This window comes from Mauremys mutica, chromosome 16 (genome assembly GCF_020497125.1).
Source record: "Mauremys mutica isolate MM-2020 ecotype Southern chromosome 16, ASM2049712v1, whole genome shotgun sequence".
Lineage (NCBI taxonomy): Eukaryota > Metazoa > Chordata > Testudines > Geoemydidae > Mauremys > Mauremys mutica.
Window position 1 is genome coordinate 27385006 of NC_059087.1, and position 24375 is coordinate 27409380.

The 24375-nt window shown below is 45.9% G+C and overlaps 1 protein-coding gene across 6 annotated transcripts; it reads left to right on the forward strand.

Moving 5' to 3' along the window:
• The first annotated feature begins 487 nt into the window (after positions 1-487).
• On the forward strand, positions 488-23478 carry LRRC74B (leucine rich repeat containing 74B). Of its 6 annotated transcripts, none has more exons than XM_044990578.1 (11): positions 488-642; positions 1792-1951; positions 3267-3409; positions 5402-5534; positions 9057-9263; positions 12024-12133; positions 14872-14987; positions 16733-16811; positions 18294-18389; positions 19956-20155; positions 22776-23472. In XM_044990578.1, exons 1-10 carry the CDS (start codon positions 520-522, stop codon positions 20112-20114), a joined length of 1326 nt encoding a protein of 441 aa, XP_044846513.1. In that variant the 5' UTR covers positions 488-519; the 3' UTR covers positions 20115-20155; positions 22776-23472. The 6 variants fall into 6 exon arrangements, 5 of the variants coding, with proteins under 5 accessions (XP_044846513.1, XP_044846514.1, XP_044846515.1 ...); XM_044990579.1 differs by having other exon boundaries at positions 19956-20072; positions 22776-23470; XR_006573985.1 differs by having other exon boundaries at positions 19956-20170; positions 20407-23478.
• The last annotated feature ends 897 nt before the right edge of the window (positions 23479-24375 follow it).

Sequence of the window (24375 nt, forward strand, 5' to 3'; positions counted from 1 at the left end):
GGGTGGGGTTGGGATACTGGGGGCACAGCAGGGTTGAGGGGGACTAGGGGCACAGCAGGGTGGGGGGCAGGGCATGATATTGGGGGCACAGCAGGGGAGGGGCTGGGATATTGGGGCACAGAAAGGCTGGGGGCAGGGCACGATACTAGGGGCACAGCGGGGTGAGGGGTGGGGCTGGGATACTGGGGCACAGCAGGGGTGGGGCACGATACCGGGGGCACAGTAGGGGTGGTGGGGTAGGACCGGGATACTGGGCCCCGGCGGGGCGGGGCGGGACACTGGGGGCACAGTAGGGCTGGGGGCGGGGCACAGGGAGGCGGGGCCGCGCCGAGCATTGCCATGGCAGCAGCACAACAAGCCGGGAGCGGCCGCCCTGCCCCTTTAGACGGCCCCTGATCGCTGATTGGTCCCAGTACAGCACGTGAGCCGCGCTCACCTTTCTCATTGGTCGTCGTAGGCATAGACGCGGCTCGTGACCGGCCCGCATGGCGCGTGCGGGGCCCGGCTTGGCGCTGCCTGATGCTGCCGTTGCGGAGCGAGCTGGGCCCGGCGCCCGCGGGGGCTGTTGGGGTCCGGCCGCCCAGCCGGCCCCGGGCGGAGCTCAGCCGCGGCAGCGCGCGTTCCGCCGCCTCCTGCGGCGCGGTGAGCCCGGGGCGGGACCGAGTGGGGCGCCGCGACCCTGCGCCCTGCCCCGCTGCTTGTGAGGGAGCCTGGCGCGTGTGCCTGAGCCTGCAGGCAGCCTGGGCCTCTGGCCCTGGCCGGGACACCAGGGGAGGAGCAAGGGTGGGGCCGTTTCACCGCTGAAATCAGGAGGTGAAGAGGCTGTTGGTTTGCCCAGCCTGACAGGGACCCTTCCCTGTCCCTGTGCCCTGCTCCAAGCCTGACGGTGTTTTCAGAGAATCCCCCTTGATCTGTATTCCAGCCCCTGGGGCAAAGTTCCCAGGGGGCAGTGGGAGTCTAAAGGGCTCGCTGGCATGGAATGAATGTGCTAGGCCGGGGTAGCTCTCAGCTACTCTCCAGAATCTGAGCTGCCTTCTTTCAAAGTCAATCTCCAGCTGTTGTGGTTGTGAAGAGAGCCCTGCATTTTGTTATGTACACACTACAAGTACTTCAGCAGCATTGACACATCCTACATTGGTGGAAAGGATTTTTCTGTTGATGTAGTTAATCCATTTTTCTGAGAGGTGGTAGCCAAATTAATGGACTAGGAGTTAATCTCACTGGAGTGTGAGATTAGCCAAGCTAATGTTTCTGAAGTGTTTAGAGATTATTGTATGAAAGATGCTGCAAGTGCAAAGGATTTAGACCCAAACATTGTGATTCCAGTTGTCTTTCCCATCTAAGTCATCAGTTCAAATGTTGTGTATGATGCCCAAAACTCACGAGAGGTGTCTGAAATGCATTGTGTGGTGGAGACAGTCCAGTTCTGTTGTTGTCATACTCTTTAGCAGTTTCAACTGAAAGTGCCTATGCTGAATGAGCATGACACAACCCCTCATCACTAGAAGTGGTCCTTCCAGGTGAGGGCTGTTGTTTAGGTATCATCAGTTTCAGACTAGGAGTCCAGCTCCTTCCACTAGTACAGAAATAGCTTATGGGATGGGTGCCTGAGAATCACTCATTGGATTTCTTACCATAATGTTAGTAAGAGTTGGCTCAATAATAACGGAAGTTACAAAGTAGCCCTGTTTCTCTCTCTCTCTCTCACACTCCTGAGCAGTTACTTACCAAGAGTAAGATCTTTACATTCACTGAAAAGCATTTCTGTGTAACTTTCTTATGTTTTTTAAGACTGTCCCCATGCCTGTGTGTGAGCACTCTGTGCACCGGGAAAGAGATGCTAGTAACAGAACCAACACACCAGATGATTTGGAGGGGAATGAGAGTGAGGAGAAGGCTGATGAAGATAGCGAGAGGGAGGAAGAGTGGGATACTGACCTTGAAATAGAAGGTACAAAACATCCCAACTGTCCTGATTTGTCCTGTATCTGTAAAACAGTATCAAAACTGTCTGTGAACATGCAATTTTCCCTGATCTTCTCTAGGTGAAGCGTGAATGTACCCTTAATTCCTTTTTCTTTCTCTTTACACAACAAAGCAAAACCAAAAATAAACAACACCCCTAGGCAAGGCTGTTCTTAGGTGCCCTAGGCAGCTGCATGCTGCATACATGGCAGCACCAGCCCTGATGACCTGCCCTATCCCTCCCCCCATGGACTGCACCCACTGCAAGGGGCAGGGCCGTCCCTAGGGGGTATGAGGCCCTGGACAACTCCCTCCACCCTGCCTCTTCCCCTTCCCCTTGCTCTGGCCCCTTGCTAATTCCCTGGGCCACTCTAAGCCTGCGGGGCCCCCAAAAGTGCCCCCCCACAGCTCCTGCCTCCCAGACCGGGGAGGGGGGCTGGGCCCCCCCACAGCCCCTCCCCACGGGGGGACTGAGTAGGGCATCCAAATGGCTAGGGACAGCCCTGCCCCTAGGAGAAACTGTGCAAACAGTTTGTGGTCTCATTCCCTGACTAAAAGGTTGGGAGATGGAAAAGTTAAGGTAAAGTACATATGCTCCCTTGTTCATTATGTTAAAATTCTTAATGACCCATTACACATTATTAATATTTTTGCAAATCTAAGGCCACCTCATTCCTTGTATGAGTTATATGGTGAGTCCAGAATGTGAAAGGGTTTCAATCTTTTATTTTTATATACCTTGCTGAAATAAAAGTGAAGCGGAGGTCTGCACACACAACACTTGCTTTTAATCTAATTTAAAATTTAAATTAAACATTTACCTTAAATATTGCTTAAATTTTTACAACTTTATTTATATAATTTCTGTTACATGGCTTTTATCTGTATCACTCGGAGAACTCACTGAGCAGAATGCAACTTGTGGACTGAGGGCTTGATCCAAAATCAATTTGAAATCAATGGCAAGACTCCCATTGACGTCAGTCATTTTTTTTTTTTTTTTGGATCCAGCCTCTAATGAGGCAGGGATCTTGTAAGTAACTGTATGTGATCATGTAATTAAAACTGTATCAAGATGCCTACACAACAAGCAGCAGGGTCAAGTATGTGTGGACAACTCTGCTTTCCTGAGTCTTGCCTCACTCTGCTCTGTTAACTTTGAGTGCATGGAGGCTCTGGGGAAGGTGCTGCAAAGAAATATAAATTCTTTAATTTTTTGATAAAATTATTAATTTGGAAGTGCTGTTTTTTGTTTGCACAGCTTGTTTTCTCCATGTCCGTTGTTCCTTTTTCTAATGTAGAAACCAAGGAATCTTTTGACCCAACTGGAAAGACCAGATACATAGCAGCCTGCCAACTATATGGAGTGGTACCCATATCCTATTTCCTGCGTCACATGAAGGACTCTGAGCTGATTATGAAGCACCATGGACTTGGCCCCCAGGTAACAGTTACAGAAAATAAAATAAATCACTTTTCCCTTTGGCACAATTAAGGCTGCAATGTATGCGCTGAATTTATATTTGGTTATGCCAGTGGCTAGGGGGGTGTCTCTGGGTAGGGGAATAACGTACTAATTAAACTAATATTAGCTTTTCACTCTCTTGCTTTTGTGGTGTTTATTATGTGGAGACCAGCATTAAATATATCACGTTTGGGTGTGAACAAAATAAAACTGGATGATCTATTGAAAGTTATTGGACAGGCCAGAACAAGGGGTCTTCATTTAAACCTAAGAAGGAATAATACATTTAAGAATTTCAGCAAAGAATGGCGAGTAGGGGAAGTGGCTAAGCGGGAGAGGGAGTGCAGTGAAACAAGATAAATGTATTTAAGCAAAATGAGATGCCACATGAAATTCAGCACATTTTAAGGGGAATTTGTCAGCTTTGTCATCTTGACAGCACCTGCTGTCCTTTCGGTGGGACGGTGGATTAGATTTCTCCACATCTCACCCCACAAGAATGTCCAAGGCTTTGTGATAAGATTTTTATCCTCCGTGGATGTACAAGGTTTTTTTGTTTATATAATATGCATATGTATGTCTGTATGTTATATGGTTAAAATTCATAAGTTTAAACAACATTCTAAAACTTTTTAAAGAAGTTCTGCACGTAGGTTAGTGTCACAGTCCTATCCACGATGGGCTTGTAGTTGCTTCTGGTTTTACACAACTTACTTTGCAGGAACTTTTGGCTCATAGGCATGACTCATGCCGTAAAATGCAACAAGCCTTAATACTCACCTGGGATGGTAATAAACATGGTAGAATTAGGGAAATTAGAACTGAAGTAGACCTATTAGATCCCTTTATCCTCTTACTCCTTTCACTGTATTTAGGCTTGGAGAGTGCAGATTTTTTTTTTTTTTCATGGATAATGTCAGTCCATTTCCTTCCAAATTTAAAATATTTTAATCAAGTCAAGTCATTTATTCCAAACGTAATGGCTCTAGATTGGGGTGGCCAACCTGTGGCTCTTCAGAGGTTAATATGAGGCTCTTTGTATAGGCACCGACTCCGGGGCTGGAGCTACAGGCACCAAATTTCCAGTGTGCTGGGGAGTGCTCGCTGCTCAGCCCCTTGCTCTGCCCCCACTCCAACCCTTCCTCCAAAGCCCCCACCCCTTCCGCAAAACGTGCTGTGTCCTCCCTCCTCTCCCCACCCTCCAGAGCCTCCTGCGCATGCAAAACAGCTGATCATGGCAGGCAGGAGGCGTGGGGCAGGAGGGCTGCTGACATATTACTGTGGCTCTTTGGCGATGTACAGTGGTAATTTCTGGCTCCTTCTCAGGCTCAGGTTGGCCACCCCTGCTCTAGATCCTAGGAGTAATAATAGAAATAAAATCCAAGTGGTACTTATCCTAGTATTAGTTACTGATTGCTTGATAGAACTGACAATGAATGAAGGCTCCAGGTGTCCTTGAGTTGAACAAATCTGACATTTTTAACTTTCCCTCTCTCTGTATTATGAATATTGGTGGTAAACTTTTTTATTATTTCTAGGTGGATGGAGAAATAACTAATGACACTTACCAACTCAGATTGCATCCTTTTGAACTCGAACTATATTCTGCATTGCTTTTTCCAGTCTAGTTTTAAATCACTCACACAAGAGGGCTTTGACTACTTTCCTTAAGAGACAGTGGGTTAGATCCTGCATCTATTGAAGTTGTTGAGAATTTTGCCATTGACTTCACTGGTAGCATGATGGGACTCGGTGGTGGTGCTCTATTGAACGCAGCTGGAGCCCTCTGCTGCACGTAGAGGTCCTTTTCTTTCAGTTGTGTTCTTCAGAAATGCAGCCAGGGCCTGGAAAGCTTTTGTCAATCTATATATTCTTGATAGGTTAAGGAAAACTGAAATAAGCAAACCACTAAAAGTGCTCATTGTACCGAATAGACCGGAGAGTGACCCATTATGCTGTCATGTGTTCCAGGGTGCCAAAGCTTTATCTCTTTCCTTGATGACCAACACCTCCATCGTAAAGTTAAACCTGAGTGATAATTGGCTGAATGGAGACGGGGCAGCTGCAGTTGCAGAGATGTTAAAAGAAAACTGTTACATTTCAGGTTTGTGTCTTAATTCAAAGGTAATTCCGTTGTAAGGCATGTATCAGAGTGTGGCAATACAGGTTTGTGAGAGGAGGAAGTTCTTGTTTGCGTATTTGGCTGATTCCATTGACTTCAGTGTCACTGCTCACATGAGAGAGGGCTACAGAATTGGGCCCTACTTTGAAAAGTGACTACTTAAAATAGTGCCTTCTTATTCAGCTCTCCCCGTGTGTATTCATAGCCTTTACTTTCGTGAATTCATGTCTTTACTCCTGTTATCCCCGCAAAGCCAACAGCGTTCTGGGAGAGGGAGCTGAATTCTCTTCTGGCTCATGAATCAGTAATGGAACTGGAATTTGGGAGAACAGTTGCAGAATATTGTTGAAGATGTATAAGGCAGAAAAAACCCATCTTAACTTTCAGATTCCAGGTTGAGTTTGCTAGGCTGGCAGTTAGAACAACTGTCTTCTAATTAGGGGCAAGCGGAGCTAAGCCCCCTCCAAAGTGCTCCAGCCAATACCTGTGCTGTAAGGACTGGGCTAGAGTGACAAAGTGGACTTTGCTCAGCTTTGCAACACCTAATTTTAGGTGCCCTGCCATCCATTGGAATCCACATTCCTGAGTTAGGTGCACCGGCTCTCCAGACAATGCATGGGGAGAGTTACGTGCCTAAAAAATGGAGCCACAGAAGCTGGCAAGCTGAGTGGGCAGGTGCCGAAGCTGGCCAGTAAAAAGTGGCTTAAGGGAGGTGGTGATGGTGTTCCCTGTATATCAGTAGCCCAGTGGTTTGAGCACTCACCTCCGAAGTGGAAGAGCTCAGTTCAAATCCCAAGGCTGCCTGATCTGGAACAGGGACTTGAACCTAGGTCTGCTACCTCAGATATCTGAGATCTCGGATGGGTGAGGTTCAGGAAGCTGGAGTAGCACTAGCCCCAACAGATGGATTCTGAAGTGTAAATGGCAAAGCAGGTGAGGGAAGAGTGTCTCCCCTTTTCTGTGCACCCTCACCCCCAGTTTATCACTTTGACGACCTGGTAGTTGGGAAGGTCGGAAGCAGTGGAAGCAGGCAAGGAGGGGATGGGCTGGACACTAGTGTCTGCAGCTTATTTGGGGCACAAGCTGCCATAGTTTTACTTGTAAATTAAGTACATTTGCTCGGGGAACTATTGAGAGACACAAACACGAAATCCTCCATGCCATTTTTACAGTCCTTTTTCGGAACTGCATTTTAATATATAAATATTGATATCTGTTGAGACAGTCATCAGAATTTATTGACTCAAGACCTTAAACCCTTGATTAATATTTACTTTGAAAGACAGTAGATCTTGGTGTCCTGTAAAACGTGATTTCAGTGTTTGTATTATAGCAAATAATCCAATTATGTAACAAAAGTAACTGCTGATTAAATAAATCTCTTAAGCCTACAAGTGACAAGGTGGGGGAGGCAATATCTTTTATTGCACCAATTTCGATTGGTGAGAGAGGAGCTTTCTAGCTTATGCAGAGCTCTTCTTGAGGTACAGTAACAGGGTTTCTTAAACTAACATTTTAAATAGGAGATGCTTAGATCTGAGGGGCAGAAGGGACAGTTTGAGATTGTCTAATCTCCCCTCCGGCACTACAGACCATAGAAACTCATCCAGTAACTTCTCCATCAAGCCCATAACTTCTGTGTCAGCTATAGCATCATTTAGAAAGTTATCTAGTCTTGATTTAAAGAATTAAACTGATGGAGAATTCACCACATCCCTAGTAAGTTGTTCCAGTGATAAATTACTATCACTTTTTTAATAGTTTGCACCTTCTCTGTAGTCCTTATTTGTCTAGCTTCATCTCCCAGCTATTGGTCTTTAATCTAGCAGAAAAAGGCAGAGTGCGATCCATCTGCTCTCAGAAATCTCTTCCCTAGGGAGGTATTTGTAGACCATGATCAAGTCACCTCTTTCTTGCATAAACTAAATAGATTGAGCTTTTAAAATCTCTCCCTATAAGGCAGGTTTTCCAGTCCACTCATGATTTTATAGACCTCTATCATATCCCCCCTTAGTCGCCTCTTTTCCAAGCTGAAAAGTCCCAGTTTTATTAATCTCTCCTGGTATGGAAGCCGTTCTATACCCCTAAGCATTTTTGTTGGCCTTTTTTGAACCTTTTCCAATTCCAATACATCTTTCTTGAGATGAGGCAACCACATCAGCACCCTGTAGTCAAGATGTGGGCATACCATGGATTTATATAGAGGCAATATGATCTTTTTCTGTCTTATTATCTATCCCTTTATTAATGATTCCCAACGTTCTATTTGCTCTTTTGACTGCCGCTGCACATTCAGTGGATGATTTCAGAGAACTATCCACAGTGACTCCAAGATCTTTCTTGGGTGGTAAGAGCTAATTTAGACCCCATCATTGTATATGTATAGTTAGGATTATGTTTTCCAATGTGCATTACTTTGCATAACTTCTTGTAGTTCTTTTCTGAACTCTTTCCAATTTTTCTAAATTCTTTTGAAAATGTGGATTCCAGAATTGGATGCCGTAGTCCAGTAATATTTTCACTAATGTTGTATACAGAGGTAATAACTCCTCCTTGTTCCTTTTTGATATTCTCCTGCATGTACCCCCAAAGATGGCATTCACCCTCTTAGCTACTGCATTGCACTGGGAGCTCATGTTCAATTGGTTATCTGTCATCTAAGTGCTTTCCAAGCTACAGTCCCCCATTTTGTAAGCATAACCTCTGTTCTTTGTTCCTAGATGTACGGCTTTGCATTTGGCGATACTCATGCATTCAGACGAGACTGCCTTCCTGAACAATCCAGATCACTCTGTAGAACTGAGCTGTCCCCATCATTATTTACAATTCCAAGTAGCCTGTGATTAACCAGCTCATCTTGTTTACCCTTTTTAAGCAGTGGCACTACACTAGCTTTTTTCCAGTCTTTCGGAGCTTCCCCAATGTGCCAAGCAGGGCTCAAATTCAACAGGGAAATATTTTCAAACCCACAGGAGCCCCAGTGCCACCACCGCCCGCCCTGCAGCTGAAGCCTGGAGCCCCAAATTGGGTGTGGGGGAAGAGAGGGGAGTCCTGGCTCTAGCTGCCATAGCACAAATTCACCAATGAGCTTTGCACTAGACTGTAAGAGCTTGGGGGGCAGGAACTGTCTTTCCCTATGTGTTTGTGGACCACCAGGCACAATGGGGCCCTGATCTCCATGGGATATAGTCAGAGCTCCATCAGCTGCGTCAAAATCGCCTTCTTCACTATACATTTGGGAGAGTTAACAGGGTAATTGTCACACTCACACACTTGAGGTGGGCAGGGGGAGTTAAAAACTCAGTCAGAGCAAAAGCCGCTATTTCAGCTTTTCTTAAAAAATTGAATGATTTTGGGGAGGCCAATCTCATAATTTTTGAACTTTGAGGATTGGCAATATTGCTGGAAGAGTTTTCCATTGCAGCGGACAGCAGGGGTTTTTTCTGACATCTCCCCTTTAGCTAAATGGTGATTTTGTTCTTGGGTTTTTTCCCCCTCTCCCAGATGTTGATTTATCTGACAACAGACTTGGAGTTAAAGGAGCTGCGGCCCTTTCTGCTATGCTTCTGGAGAATACGACAGTTGTTACCCTTAAACTTTCAGGAAATGAGTTTAATGACCATGCAGCTAAGTACCTAGCCGATGCCCTCCCGGCTAACAATAAAATGGAATCTCTGGATCTGAGTCACAACATGCTTGGTGACACATCAGGTAAAGCAGTGTCTTTGTAGACCCCTGCGTTGTATAGTGTTATCCTGCTGCAAATTCACACTCCAAGTGGTGAAAACTGAACTTCTCTCTTCTCCCAAAACCTCCTTGCTTCCTCCCACTTTTGTAACCACCTAAAACTCCACCATCCTTCTTACCACCCAGGCTCATAACCTCTGTGTCATGTTGGAATCCTTGCTCATTAAACATTCACCTCTTCCTCTAAAAATCCATCCTTTTCTCTCTATCCACCATTAATCTTGTCTTTCTGCAAACCTGGTCATCTCTTGTCTGCCACCTTTTGAGATCTTCCATGTTCCATTATGTCCTCCACAGAGAATGGATCAGCCAAAAATATCTCCTCCTCCTGCCACTCAGAGCATGTCATTCCCTTCTTTGAAATCCTTCACTTAGCATCATCTCAGTTTCTGCACTAAGCTCATGTTTCTCGCTATTCACCTTCAAAGGCCTGAAAAAGCTCCACCTGCCTCCATCTCTGCCATCATTGTCTCCTGCTCTCTCCAGACTAATCATCTTTTCTCTGGCCTATGCTGGGATTCACTCCCTCTCCTCATGCGCTGAATGGCCTTCCTCATATCGTTCAAATCCCTCCTTTCAAATAACTTCTCCCAGGAGGCCTTTCGCTGAAAACAGAGTGAAGAACTGGGAGAAGAGACGAGCAGAGCGTAGAAAATTGGGAAGAACAGAAAACCCAGGGGAAGGAGGACAGAGTCTGTTTAGAGATAGAAGAAGAGGAAGAAATAAGGATGCAGAGCAGAGAAAAGAAAAGCAAATAGAATAAAAAGGTCACTGCTTCTGATGAAATAGGGAATGAAATGAGGTGATCTGTCTGGGACTGCAGGCATTGGGCAAATACCGATTCATCTTTCCTGCCCTTTAATGTGTCTTCATTTTTAGATCTGGAAAGAGGGGAAAGGATGTCAAGGGATGGGAGTGACTATCCTGTCTTCCCTGATCCTCCATGGCGGTCAGAACTGCCTGGCTTGAACCTCTATTACCTGTCACCAAAGGCCTCCCCTCCCCAGATCAGTCAGGTTGTGGAAGGCAAAAGGGGGGGCTGTGAAAGAGATGGTTGAGCTGAAGAGAGAAGCAGGATGAAAGGCGGGATAGATCAAGACAGGGAAAACGGAAGACGTGAGTGGGAGAGGTAGAGGGAACCAGAGAGAGTTCATTTCTGAGAGGGGAAAGTGTTGGCAAAGCAGGAAGGAGAGATGAACCATGATGCCATCTTAAGCATGGCTATGTGGCTGCATTACCTACTTCTATCTCTCATGACCTTTGACCTCTCGCTAGAGTATTCATTCACTCCAGGAGATCCTTCTCTACTTCAGTAGCCTTTCTTAAGATCATTCCCATTGCAGAAATATGTAGAGCCGTGACTTGGATGTCCACTCCTACATTTGCTGAACACTGTGCAGTCACTTGTGCCTCCACTTCTGATGCCAGATTTGGCTCCACTGTTCTAGCTTCAATCTTAGACTTGACTCCGAAGCCCCCCTCCTTCCGTAGAGGGAACTGCTCAATCATCATCTAGAGTGGAGCACCTATAGGGATGCTACTCGATGACGAGACGGTTACTCACCCTGTGCAGTAACGCTGTTCTTTCAATGTGTGTTTTTGTGGGGGATGGTGCAGAAGTGGGTGTTAGATGGGATTTGACTGTGGAGCTGAGAGGGCTTGGAGACTCGGTTTTGGAAGGATGTTCAGGGATAAGGGGCAGCCTGGAAGAAGGCATGGAGAAGTTGGGGAGGGAAAGTGAGGGGTATTTGTGGAGAGGGTGCAAAAGGAGACCAGGTCTGGGGTGTAGACTGGGCAGTGTGATGTAGGGCTTGAGATTAAGGGCAAGAATTTAAGTAGAATTTAATGGGCAAGGGAAGAATGTCCATTGACTTTCAAATCCTTCGCCACCTATAGCCCCCCACTGAAATTTGTGGGAATCCCCTCCCCTTAGAGCCCTGAGGGGCAAGAGAGTCTTTCTAGGCCTGGAGGAGGTTTTGGATTTTTTTTTCCTCCTTACTTTGATTCCTTCCTTCCAATCCTACTCATCTCCCTCCCTTCCTTCCTCCTTCTTTCAGGGTCACCCGTTCGTTACTGGCTCCATCTCTCCTGATTTCTCAGTGGTGAGCTCTGCTTCTCTTTGGTTTTCCTGTAGGCTGATGCTGTGTCCCTTTCCTGTCCTCTCTGCGAGCCATTCTGCACTCCCTTCCTCTTTTTCCCTTCTGGTCTGTTGCTTTATCTCCTCAGTTGATCCTGATGTCTTCTTTCTCCTCCCAGAAACCTCCTCCCCTCTTATCTGTTTCAATCCCACTGAGCCTTCTGCACAGAGGAAACCTCTCAAGGGTTGTAATCTCACTTGAGGGTGGCACCAGGGAGCACAGGGTTGAGGAGCAGAGTGGAACTATTTTGTGTGGTGTAGGCACTACTGATTCTGGACTTCAGCCAGCCCACGAGAATGGCCCTGCTCTGATTTTGGCCCTGTTGGGCTCTGTTTTGCATTATGGGGACTTGTCCTCGTACCACCTTTTATGTGTGCTCAGTGGTCTCTGACTACCTGGGGCCTGTTTTCTGGCTCTTCCTGCAGCCCTTGCTCTGCACTTGAGCCACGAGATGCATAAAAGAGAAAAATCTTCTGTTTTAATTTCTCACCCAAAGAGTTTCCTACGCTAATCTGAGCTTCCTGCCCAGCTGAACCACCTGATCCTTTCCTGGGTCTTTAAAAATTTTCTTAATCTGTTTCATAAGGTGAGCTTCTTGGAATGGCAATAGCAGAAAACACTGGACTAAAGGAGCTTAATATCAGCTGGAACTACTTCCGCAGCCAAGGAGCAGCTGCCTTAGCCAGAGGCTTCGAGGTAGGAAGTCTGTGTTATCTCCCATTTTTGCACCCTGTAATACTCATGTTAAGCTTCATCTGTTTGGGTAAACACTGCCATCGTGACCTGAACATAAAAAACTATGAAATCTGGAAGTGTATAGGCCTTGAAATCAGAGAGATAAAAATCACAATTTAAAAAAAATTAAATCTTGATTTTTATTTCTATTTTGCAGTTTGAAGTTCATTACTTTCTTCCCATTTTATAGTCTTAAATTGCTGAAATGAATGTTTTATATCATTTCCAACTGTTAGTAGAATTTCTGATTGTATATAGTTTCCCCCTCCCCTCTCACTGTGAGGTTTCACACTTAAAATGCTTATTGAAGCTGAAAAAGACCAATCCAGAGCCTTATTACCATCCTTACCGTGAAACCAGCACAAACGCGCACACATTGATAAGCAAACCGCCTGGGCTATATTCGCCATCAGCCGACCTGCACTTCCACAAGCCAAGAAAGCTGAAACATTTCAAAGCTGTACTGCTCCCTCAGGGTATGCAGTTTGACGTTGATGGTACTTGTGCTCCTAAGTCATTTAGGTGCTTTTGAAAATCCCACTCAAGGGGACTTAAATTTGAGTTTAGGAGCTTAACTTTAGGCTCCTGGTTTTGAAAATGTAGGGCTGCGTGTATTCAAAAGTTAGTAACTTTATTAATGTGTTGAATAAGTCTAAATAATTTTACATCGTTAACATTGAATCATTTTGTTTTGAAGTGAGACAGACTTCACACTGCTCAGACACAATTTTAACCCATTGGTGAATGGGTAGGACTGTTCATGTTGTTAAAGTTCTATTCTGATCTGGTTTCCAGGATCAGGGCCTTAATTTTCAATATTTTTATTTTTGTCTATAGCAGTTTTATAAAATTCAAGTAAAATCTCTTACTAGAAGTTGCATTTTTTTTTAAAAAAAAGCATTCATAATTTAATTCCTTGCAAATTTAAATTAAAATTTATAAATAGCATACATTTTCAAGCTATTTTATAAAGCCTGAACCTGACTTAATGATTTTTTTTTAAGTCAGATGATTGAAATCCATTCCAGATTAAATTAGTAGTTCAAGATTAAACTTCAGATTGGAATTTGTTTCTTAAAAAAAAAAAAGAAAGAAAAAAAAAAAACCACCTTAGAAAATTCCATTCATAAAACTGGTGAGTACATTAGGATGGACAGGAAATGCCGACGTTGAGGCTGTGTGTGCAACTTTACTTCTGCCCAGTTGTGCATGTGCTTTATCATGCTGTTTTTAATTCTCAGATTATTTATCTAATACGATACGTTGTACTACATTTTTTTCCTACCATTTTATATGACGCATCTTGCAAGATTGATGAGGAGGAGGATCCAACAAGAGAAAAATGAGCTACAGAGGAGACACAATTGTTCACTTCCTTTTTTTCATTGTGTTTTTTTTTGTTTGTTTGTTTCTGATGAAGATATTCTGCCTGGCTTTTGTGTGTGTATTTGTAAATATAGGCAGATATTGACATTGGAAAGCTCGGATTTTGACTTTCTTGTTTTGGTGGAAGAATCTGAGGTGACGTGACCAATGAGCTTATGACATCAGAAGAAATTGAGACCTAAACAGTTGAAAGAGGAAGAGATTTCTAGTCAGATTGTTTAAAACCTGTGGGTTTTTATTTTTGTTGATACATATTTAATTCAAGCTGCCCACTCAGCATCAACACCCCTTTCCTTTCAGATGAGGGTTGCCATTATCTAGTTCAGGAAGCAGTTGCCCTGCACAGAGAAGACCAGGCTTGATATTCCTTAAGGAACTGCCCCCACGCCACTAGAAAAGCATCTTAAAAATCCTTCCTGACTTTGTGATTATTGGGGCAGATTGCATGATATTTTGGTGTCTGACTCATGACTTGAACTGTCCGGGTTAGTAGGGTGACCACATGTCCTGATTTTTATAGGGACAGTCCTGATTTTGGGGGCTTTTTTCTTATATAGGTACCTATTACCCCACCCCAGTCCCAGTTTTTTACACTTGCTATCTGGTCACCCTACAGGTTAGCAATATTGGAGGCATCCAGACTGAGCTCACTGGCACGATCCCATCCCAGACTGTTCACTCAGCACTCTTACCCTTTACTGCTCCTTCTTTAGCTGTCATCCTGCCCCTTTTACAAGGTGCTGGGGACTGCGCTGAGCATGGCGCCAACGGTGTGGATCTCATCGTCCTGCGAAACGTCCAGTAGCTCCCTCAAGGAAACGTGCTAATTAGCCGCTGGCCCCCCACCCCACTTGGCCAATCGGTGTCCCCACTGCACAATTCCCCCACTTGTGAGAGTCTTTCTGGGCCCAGCTTTGTGCCATTCTATGAGACTCACCACCTACTTGCATGTGATATTCACATCAAAATTGCTGCTGCGGTTAAGTCAAGAAGCTGCCAGACCTGTGAGCTACAGGTGGGATCTTCCAAAGGAGAGGAGAGGGGTTGAAGGGAGAGGGAAGCCTGGCACTTTAGGAGGGTCATGTAGGGAGAAGGAATTTTTCTGAGGTTCACCCATCACTAGTTACGGTTGTTGGTATGAAATGTCCTTTGCTCAGTCTCTTCCTCTCGCTCACTTTCCCTCTGCATTTATTTTTAACTGTGTTTTGGAAGCATGGGCCATGGAAGGTCATTCTGCCAGGGCGACGCAGATGGCTGTTTCTGTCCCAAGCTACGGTGAGGTTTTTTTACAGTAATTCTGGCTTGTTCCATAGGCAAACGTATTCCTCAGAGTTCTGGACCTTTCCTACAATGGCTTCAGTAACAACGGAGCAGCTGCCCTGGGGGAGGCTCTTAAAGTCAACAATGTGCTGGAAGAGCTCAACATTAGGTGAGTCAGGCTCAGATCATGATGTAATATGTCCCCTGCTTCAAAGTGAGAGCACCCCCGGTGCTGAAACCCTGAGCAGCCGTTGATCTCCGTTTTATGTGTAAAGAGGGACGGTCTTGCTGGCGCTAAGATGACAGAGAGTTTGGCCAGGACATTTCTAGCTGGGTAAGATCTGTTGGCATCTGTTATTTACTGCCCTGCCCTCAGTCATGGCTGCCAGGTCCCCAGCTCTGTAGTCAGCCTGGTGGCCCCAGAGAAAGCGCTGGTGTAAAGGAGTGAGGAGGATTACTGGGGTCAAGGGGACATCGTGATAATCTTAAATTGGGAAGGAAATAAATTGATTCCATCTGGCTGGGGAGGATGGATGGAAAGACATCTAGGGATAAGGATCCAGGGTTACTAGCACCTCTGGAAATGAGAAGAAAAGTGAAATGGGACTTCGGAGTTTAGAGGGCACCTTGTGCAGCAGGAGAGAGAAATCTCCGGTTTGTGCTCACAAGTTCCTTTGTTCTTCAAAGCACCTTTGTTCTTCAAAGCACTGGCTGATGTACTTGGAGGCCTGGGACTGGCCTATATACTAAGGATAGTTAGATGTGAGAAGTATAAATAAATAATAATAATTGGAGATATACCAATCTCCTAGAACTGGAAGGGACCTTGAAAGGTCATCGAGTCCAGCCCCCTGCCTTCACTAGCAGGACCAAGTACTGATTTTTGCCCCAGACCCCTAAGTGGCCTCCTCAAGGATTGAACTCACCGCCCTGAATTTAGCAGGCCAATGCTCAAACCACTGAGCTAGATTTGATCAGGGGCACAGTGGACACGTTATGCTAGGAACCGATTCAAAGAGGAGGCTGATTGGTTCAGCAAAGGGACAGTCAAAAAAACAAGAGTCTAGTGAAGTTAGTGGGAGAGCCACGAGACCGGGTGATTTTCAGAGAGATGCAGTTATGGAGATCATGACCATTTCTGGTTATGTTCATGAGACAGGCTGTGAGCAAGGGGGTAGTGGCCAAGTACTCCCTGCAGTGTAAAATCCCACAGGCGAGCTGGCAATGACCCTCCCATCCCAGTGCATTAGGTGCCAGTGGGATCTAAGCTCCGACAGAGCAGGCAGTGGCTGCTGCTATGCTAGGGGCTACCTGGAGATACTTACGAAACTAACATTTCAGGGAACAAACACTGAGGTTTTAATTGTCACGCTAACAATAAAAGCAAATGCTCAGAACTAGACATGAACTAAGCAGGGCCAGTCCGAGTCAGTATTTGGATGGGAGACCTGCAGGGAAAACTTGTGTACTTCAGGAAGTGGTGTAGCTGCAGAATGCTGTGCTGCTGGAGCTTGTTCTTCAGATGAGATTTAAAACCGAGGCCCTGAGCATTCAGGGTCACTAAAGATCTCACAGCACTTTCCGTGAGAGTAGGTACATTAACACAGGTGTCCCAGACAAATATGTCTACTCCCTGCAACTTCAACTGGAGATGGGATTCTTTGTCACTTCCTCGCCTTCAAATTGTGTGTAGAGAGCTGTTAACCTGCTGCTATTAATGCCCCTCCAGATGTGTCCGCATGTCAGTGGTGGGAGAGGTGGTTCCCTGTACCTTTCCATGAGTTTGTAAAGCATGTTGTCCTCCTGTTGCCCCTACTGTAGTAAATGTCTCCTTGACAGTATGGCCATGGCTGGATGGGTGGGGAACACGGAATTAAAAATGTAAGAAGTCTCCCTTTTCTCCGTTGTTCTAAGCAATAACCGCATTTCAGTGGAAGGAGCTCTGCGCTTTGCAGTAGGCCTGAAAGAAAACCGGACTCTGAAGAGCCTTAATGTGAGTAGCTTTTTTTAAGCAGACATTGGAAAACACAATAAAGTGTATATGAGTTCTCATTGAATCAGATCCTGGCATGAGTGCTCATTGAATCAGATCCTGCATGAGCCATTCTGCAGCAACAGCAGGGGAGCCTTTAGCATCAGTCTGTGAACTGCGGCGTGCAGATGGTCTCATGTAGACAAGGAGTGCTTGTATTCAACAGTCTTTTTGAATTCAAGTATTTTATACCCCTCCCCCTACATGAGCCAGAGCCTGCAGCCTGCTGCTCCCTGTTCTGCCCTGCAGTCTAGCACCTTGCCATCCAATATGGAGGGTGATCTTCCTGGCCTCTGCTGTCAACTCCTTACCTGGCCGCCACATTTGCTGCACACATCTGGAAGCTGGAGGGAGACGTGGTTAATGGCCATTGGGTGTCTGACCTGTCCCTCAGCTCAGCACAGTGGGGCAGACGCTCTGCTCTGTTCGTCTTCCTTTCCATTCCTCAGGGCTTGGCTACACTTACAAATTTGCAGCGCTGCAGCAGGGTGTGAAAACACACCCTCTCCAGCGCTGCAAATTGCGGCGCTGCAAAGCGCCAGTGTGGTCAGTGCGGCTCCCAGCGCTGTACGTTATTCCCCACAGGGAGGTGGAGTACGGACAGCGCTGGGAGAGCTTTCTCCCAGCGCTGGCGCTTTGACTACACTTAGCGCTTCAAAGCGCTGCCGCGGCAGCGCTTTGAAGTGTAAGTGTAGCCAAAGCCTCAGACAGCACAAAGGGAGCTGGAGTGGGGTATGATCGGGTACTGCATCATAGATATTCCCAGCTGGTGTGTTGCTCTTGGGGACCACTGGCAGCTATCCTATGGTAGAGTGGCCTCCAGGGTCAAGCAGAGAATTACGGCTCCATAACCCGCTCCCTGACAGCTTACCCCTTCTTCCACATTGCTGCATCCAGCTTCCGCTGGGCAAAGAATCTTGTGCTGGTGTAAAACACACAGTCAAGGTTAGTTACACATCCTTGAACCTAAGATACACATAGGTAAAGTCAGCCAGTGATGGTGTGAAAAGGAAGAAAGGCAAGGATGGAGCCTCGTGGGAACCCCCATTGAAAGATGGGATGGGGAGGAGAAGAACCAGGAGAGAGTGGAGTTGTGGATGCTGAGGGAGGACAAGACGACCATAATAAGGTTGTGTGGTTGCTTTAGTGAGGCCTAGGCACATCCTGATCATCCCAAAAAGCTGCTACTTTTTTTTTTAATACTTTGGTTCTTGTAGACGCGAGCTTTTCAAATAGTCATCACCATCCATTCTTATCACTGTGAGTTCCTGCTTTTGTTCCATGCCCATGGCATGTGCCTGAAGACACTTGAAAAGGATGATTTTGCTCTGTAATACAGCTGCAGTTTGAGGTGTGAGTTCCAGATATCAAAGAAAGGCGCATTAATGAAAAGAACATGCAGTCTGTATTGTTCCTATTGTTGTTTCCTGTGTCTGCCTTTAGATGGCCAGAAATCCCATGCAGAGTGAAGGCTGCTTTGGGATTCTCAAATCGATACAAGCAAATTCCGGGGCCGTGGTAGAAATCCTGGACTTCTCAGTAAGTGTTAAACAGCGGGGGGAAGGGGCAAGTTTGGTCCTTCCAAAGTTTGGTCCTTCCAAAGGAGACTGGTCTGAACTGTAAATAACACAGTGCTATCAACGTGAATAACTGCAGGCCTCTGTGAGCTAAAGGACCATATCTGGGTGGGCCCCCAACTTGAAACCATGGGCACCTAAATACCTGTCCAAACATCACCCTTGGATGTTCACCATGGCACGTAGGTGCATAAATGCCTGTTTCATGTGCCTACATGCCAATTTTGAGTGTCCAGCTCTAGGATATGGATGTCCAGGTGCATAGGCATTCTCCCTTTACACACTATACTTGGCCTTGTCCTACTAAAACAGCAGAACCTGGAGAGAATTTGAGCTGCTACACATCTTGAAACCTCTGGAAAAATCTGTTGCACCTGGTCTGTGAAGACCCGAATAGTTTTATAAAGATTTGTGTCCCATTTTCATTAAAACTAAGTGGCCCTCAGCTCATAATCCTAGAGGATTATGAAGGCCCCAAAGTCAGGACATTCAGAATGATTGTTTCTGCAAATAGCATAGTTCCACCGCATTGCAGCTATGCAACATGGCATAATAGCACATTGAACAAAGACCAATATTTGTAGTTAGACGTATTGTGACTGAGCTTCAGATACTGTGGTACCCATAACTTAGCTGTCTGACTTGTGTAGTTACATCATAAACCACCATCTGGTTTTAACAGAGTGTCTCCTTCTATTTAATGTTTGTTTGCCAGAAAGTGATAGACCCCTTCACCTGTTGAATGCTGTTGCGGTTATTATAAAACTGCCTCTTTTCAAATGTTTTTGTTGATGGCTTATTTTTAATTTATAAAGAAAAACACAGGTTATAATGCTCTCTTAATTATTAATAATAGAGCAACAGTTGCTCCCTGTTCCTTAGTGACCTGTTGCATTCTGACTGGCTGAGAACAGATGAAATGTATTCTTCAGCCAAAGAGAGACCTGGCTATCCTGCCTGTCCCAGTACCCCCTTTCAAATGCTATTCCTCCTGTTCTTACAAACCCTTCTCCTGAGCCTGCTCTCTGCTCCAGCACTTTCCTGAGTCCCTCCTCAGGCTTTGTGTGAATTCTGCGGACAGGCTGCGTATTGCATTTTCTACCTCTCCCTTATGCCATGTTTTATGCATTTCAGCCACTTTGTGCTCTGATCATTCTAGAGACACGGCCCTCAACAGAGTTGTGAGTTGCTTGCTTGGAATCTCATGTCCTCCCTTTTTGACTTGTCAGCTGCTTTTCACCCTTTTCCTCGTCGTCTTTGTGTTTCCAGTTCTTCTCCTGACAGTTGGCGCTAGTTTGTTTCATGTTTTGTTTTATATCCACCAGAGCTGTGGCATTGCCACTTGCTGGTGAACTGATCGATGGCTCAGGTTACTGAGCTGAAGGAGCTTTGTCAGAACTTGCATTAGTTGCATGGATGCCTGAGAGCAAGAATGTGTTGTGATGCCTGTCTTTGCTGTTGTGACACTTACCTTTTGAGAGAAGGTAAATCGTACTGTACGCTGATCTGTGATACTTTCTCCCTCTAGGAGATCCTTGTGAACCAAGACTTTGCAGACCTGTGTGATGCTGTGAAAATGCTTTTCCCAAATCTTCAGATCAGACATGGTGGAAATGCAACATTGCACAAAAAAGACCAACCGAAGGTTGAGATCCAATCTTGGTTCAGTGTGGAGGGTGATTCATAGAATCCCTTGGCCTAAAAGGAACCACTTCAAGGTCACTTTGGGTAGGTCTGCACAGCCTGCGGAAGAGAGACTCCCAGCCTGGGTAGACAGACTTGGGTTTGCAGGGCTCGCGCTAGTGCTCTAAAAATAGCTGCGTAAACAGCACTTTGACGTTACGACTTGGCTTGGCTACCTACCTCCTAAGGCTTCAGAGCCCAAGCTCCCGCCTGAGCCGCAACATCACAGTGCTGTCTGCGCCGCTATTTTTAGAGCACTAGCGTGAGCCCCACAAACCCAACTCTGTCTACCCAGGCTGGGAGGCTCTTCCACAGGCTGCCTGGGTAGACATACTCTTAGTCTATGCCCCTGCACTGTGGCAAAGTCCTAATATCACTGACCATCTCCAAGCCTTGACGTGAGGCTACAAGTGCCTCCCATGGAAACATTTGCCATTCACTCAGTGATGTCATTGTTAAAAGCTTCTCCTTGCTGTAGCTTGAAATTAATTGGACTAGATTCGCTGCTGTGACCTGGTGCTGGATCTCACCAGCAGGGCGTTCTCCTGGTGCAGGACAGTCCCCAGTGGGTACAGAGCCGGCATAATTAGCTCCTTACTCTACCTTTCTCCCTCAGCCTTCTGCACAGGGCCTTTGTCAGGGCAGGCGGGAGCTTGCCTGGAATACTCTGTGCCCAGCTACACCTTCTGCTTGGGGCCGTAGCCTGTTGCCATAGACTAGGGCAACCTGAAGAGTGCATTAATCTAGGCTGGGGCCGTGACTAACATAGAACCAGACCCCAATTCAGGGAGCCGCAGTCAACTACTTTTCATTGATTGTAAAGCCAATAGGAACCATTGTGATAATCCAGTCTGACCTCCTGCATAACACAGGCCATAGTATTTCACTCTGTGATTCTTGCATTCAGCTCATATCTTCTGCTTGAGCAAGAGCAGATCTCTTAGAAAGAGCCTCCAGTTTTAAGGCTTTGAGAATCCACCACACCATAGGTAAGTTGTTCCAGTAGCTAATAGCCCTCACACCTTATTTGGAGAAAACGAATGGTGTAGCGTATGGAATAGGACAGTATCCCTTTAAATAGTTTGGGGGCCCTCTAGTGTACTCCATGTTCTGTGTTTTGGTTTCTGGCAGCTTCTAATCAGAGAAGCAATATAGGTAGCTAGACGTGGAATGTGTGTGTATATTCAGTAAACAGGGTTATTTGGGACTCAACTGTGTTTGTGCAGATTCTTCATATTTTATTTGTTTTGTAAAGACCCAACAGATAGCATAGTGAGCAGGGCACTAGACTGGGACTCAGGAGACCTGGCTTCAGTTTCCAGCTGAGGAAGAGATTTCTTGTGTGATGTTGAGGAAATCGCTTAGGCCTTGTCTACATGAGAAAGTTCCACCAATTTAACTTAAACTGGTTTTTAAACCAAGTTAACTAAATTGGTGCAAACCCCTGTGTGGACACACTTGTTTTGGTTTAGGTTTTGCTTAAGTTAAACCTGTCCCTAACTGATTTAAGATGAACCAAAATAAACCTGATTTATACCAAAATAAGTGTCCACAAAACCTTTTTACACCAGCTTAACTAACCTGGTTACACTTGCTTATGGCAAGATTTTAACTTTCCCATGTAAACGTATCCTTACTCTACACTGTGCCTCGGTTCCTCATCTCTGAAAAAGGGATGGGATACCCTCACAGGAGGGTAGGGGCTTCTGAAGATGAACTTCATTAATGAGCGTGAGGTGCTCAGACACTGTCAGAGGGGGGTATATAAATACCTAGGTAAGTAGATTATTTACCCAGCTTCAGATCCCAGCCTTTGGATCTCATTCTTCCTTTTTCTCAGAGATAAGAGAGCTCTGCTATCAGAAATCTTCTCCCTCTGTAGGTCCTTGTAGGCTGTGATCATCCCCTCTTAACCTTTCTTTGAATTAACTAAATAGAGCTTATTTAGTCTCTCGCTATAAGGTAGGTTTTTCCAAATCTTAGATCATTCTTGCAACTCTTTTCTGAGCTCTCCCAAATTTATCAACATCATTTTTAAAGGGTGGACACCAGAACTGGATACAGTATCCAGTAGTAGCCTCACCAGTGCCATGAACAAGCCACCACCTCTCTCCTATTCAATATTCTCCGGTTTATACATCCAAGGAGTCAGTGCCTTCACTGTCTTAGCCACCACATCACACTGGGAGCTCGTGTTCAGTTGGTTTCTGCCATGATTCCTTAAGTCCTTTCCCCAGTCACTGCTTTTCAGGGTACAGTCCCCATCCTGTAATCTATGTTTTTGGTTCCTAGATCCATTGCACCTTGCATTTGGCTGTATTAAAATTGTAGCACCAGGAGGTATCAAAATGCCTAGAAATCATAAAACAGCACAGGCACCCAACCTTAACTCTTCCCTCAGTTTGATAACAATAGCAACTGGGAACGTAACAGTACCTTACCCCTCCCTGACCATTCCTCTGTGCCCATCACAGCTTCACATCAGCATAAAGTTCTATGGACCCTTATGGTGCTTTGTGTAGAACCATTGCTTCATTGTCCAGTTTTTCTAACAATCCCACAAGAATTGGCGTCAGGGCGAGCCCAGCTGTACAATAGCAACCTGAATGTCACCGTAACAAAGTTTGGGCTGAGTGTGAATAAATGGTCTTTTTCTATTCTGTAGGTTTCCCAGGCATTTTCGTAACCCTACATGTGCTCAGTGGAATCAAAGGTCTTTCCTTTTATTTGTGACTGGAACTGGATGAGCCTTGGACACCCCAAAATATGTGACCCTTTGATTAGTCCTTCTTTCGATCTATCTTGCATTGAATGGTGGGGACAGTTACCATCTATAAATTGCCCCTCCCAGGCCCCAAACAATGAAATTTTCTCCAAGAGGCACCTTGTTGAATGTGCCAAAGTATGAAACTGCCCCTACCATTGTCCTGGTAAAATAGGTTCCTGATATTCTGGATTTTGTTGAAGCTTCACTATTGGTACAGAATGAATGTGTTTGTCCTGTTCAGTGTTGTGGGGAAATCTGGTTGTATCATCTGTGCTGGGGGGATAGCTCAGTGGTTTGAGCATTGGCCTGCTAAACCCAGGGTTGTGAGCTCAATCGTTGAGGGGGCCATTTAGAGAACTGGGGAAAAAATCTGTCTGTGGATTGGCCCTGCTTTGAGCAGGGGGTTGGACTAGATGACCTTCTAAGGTCCCTTCCAACCCTGAGATTCTATGAATGAAATTTTGTTTACTATCACTTTTCAGCAAATAATGATATTTTTAAATAAGCGATATAACTTCTTGATAAAATAATGTGGAGCTAAATGAAATTTGTCCTGTAATTGTGAGAATGGTTTCAAATTTTTATATCTAATAAATATTTACTGTCATTTAAACTCACTTTTGTCTATCTGGTCTATTTCTATTACATCAAATGAGTGTGAATTAGGAATAGGGTTGCCAGGTGTCTGGCTTTCGATCGGCATGCCCAGTCAAAAAGGGACTCTGGCAGCTCCGGTCAGCACTGCTGACCGGGCTGTTAAAAGTCTGGTTGGCGGCACAGCGGGACTACGGCAGGCTCCCTGCCTGCCTGCCCTGGCTCCTGACAGCTCCCGGAAGCAGCTGGCAGGTCCTTGTGGCCCCTTGGCGCAGGAGCAATCAAGGAAGCTCCACATGCTGCCCCCAGTGTTGGCTCCACAGCTCCCATTGGCCAGGAGCAATGCAGAGCCAGGGCAGGCAGGAAGCCTGCCTTAGCCCCGCTGTGCCACCAACCAGGAGCCACCTGAGGTAAGCGCTGCCTGGCTGGAGCCCACATCCTGAACCCGCTCCTGCCCCCCAGCTCTGAGCCCCAGCCCAGAGCCCGCACCCCCAGCTGGAGCCCTCACCTCCTCCCACACCCCAACTCCCTGCCCCAGCCTGGAACCCTCTCACGTACCCTGAACCCCTCATTTTTGGCCCCACCCTGGAGCCCTCACCCCCTTCCGCACTCCAACCCCCTGCCTCAGCCCAGTGAAAGTGAGTGAGGGTGAGGGAGACTGAGCGACTGAGGGAGGGGGTCTGGAGTGAGTGGGGGTGGGGCCTCAGGTAAGGGGCAGGGTAAGGATATTAAGTTTTGTGCAATTAGAAAGTTGGCAACCCTAGTTAGGAATGATGCACATATTGGTTAAATTTGATATCTTTGAAGGCATCTTCTTTCCTGATCCCTTGAATATATGAAAATTCCATGGGTTGATCTCCGGACTCTGAGGCCATGGGAAATGGATCTAAATCTGTAGTAAAAC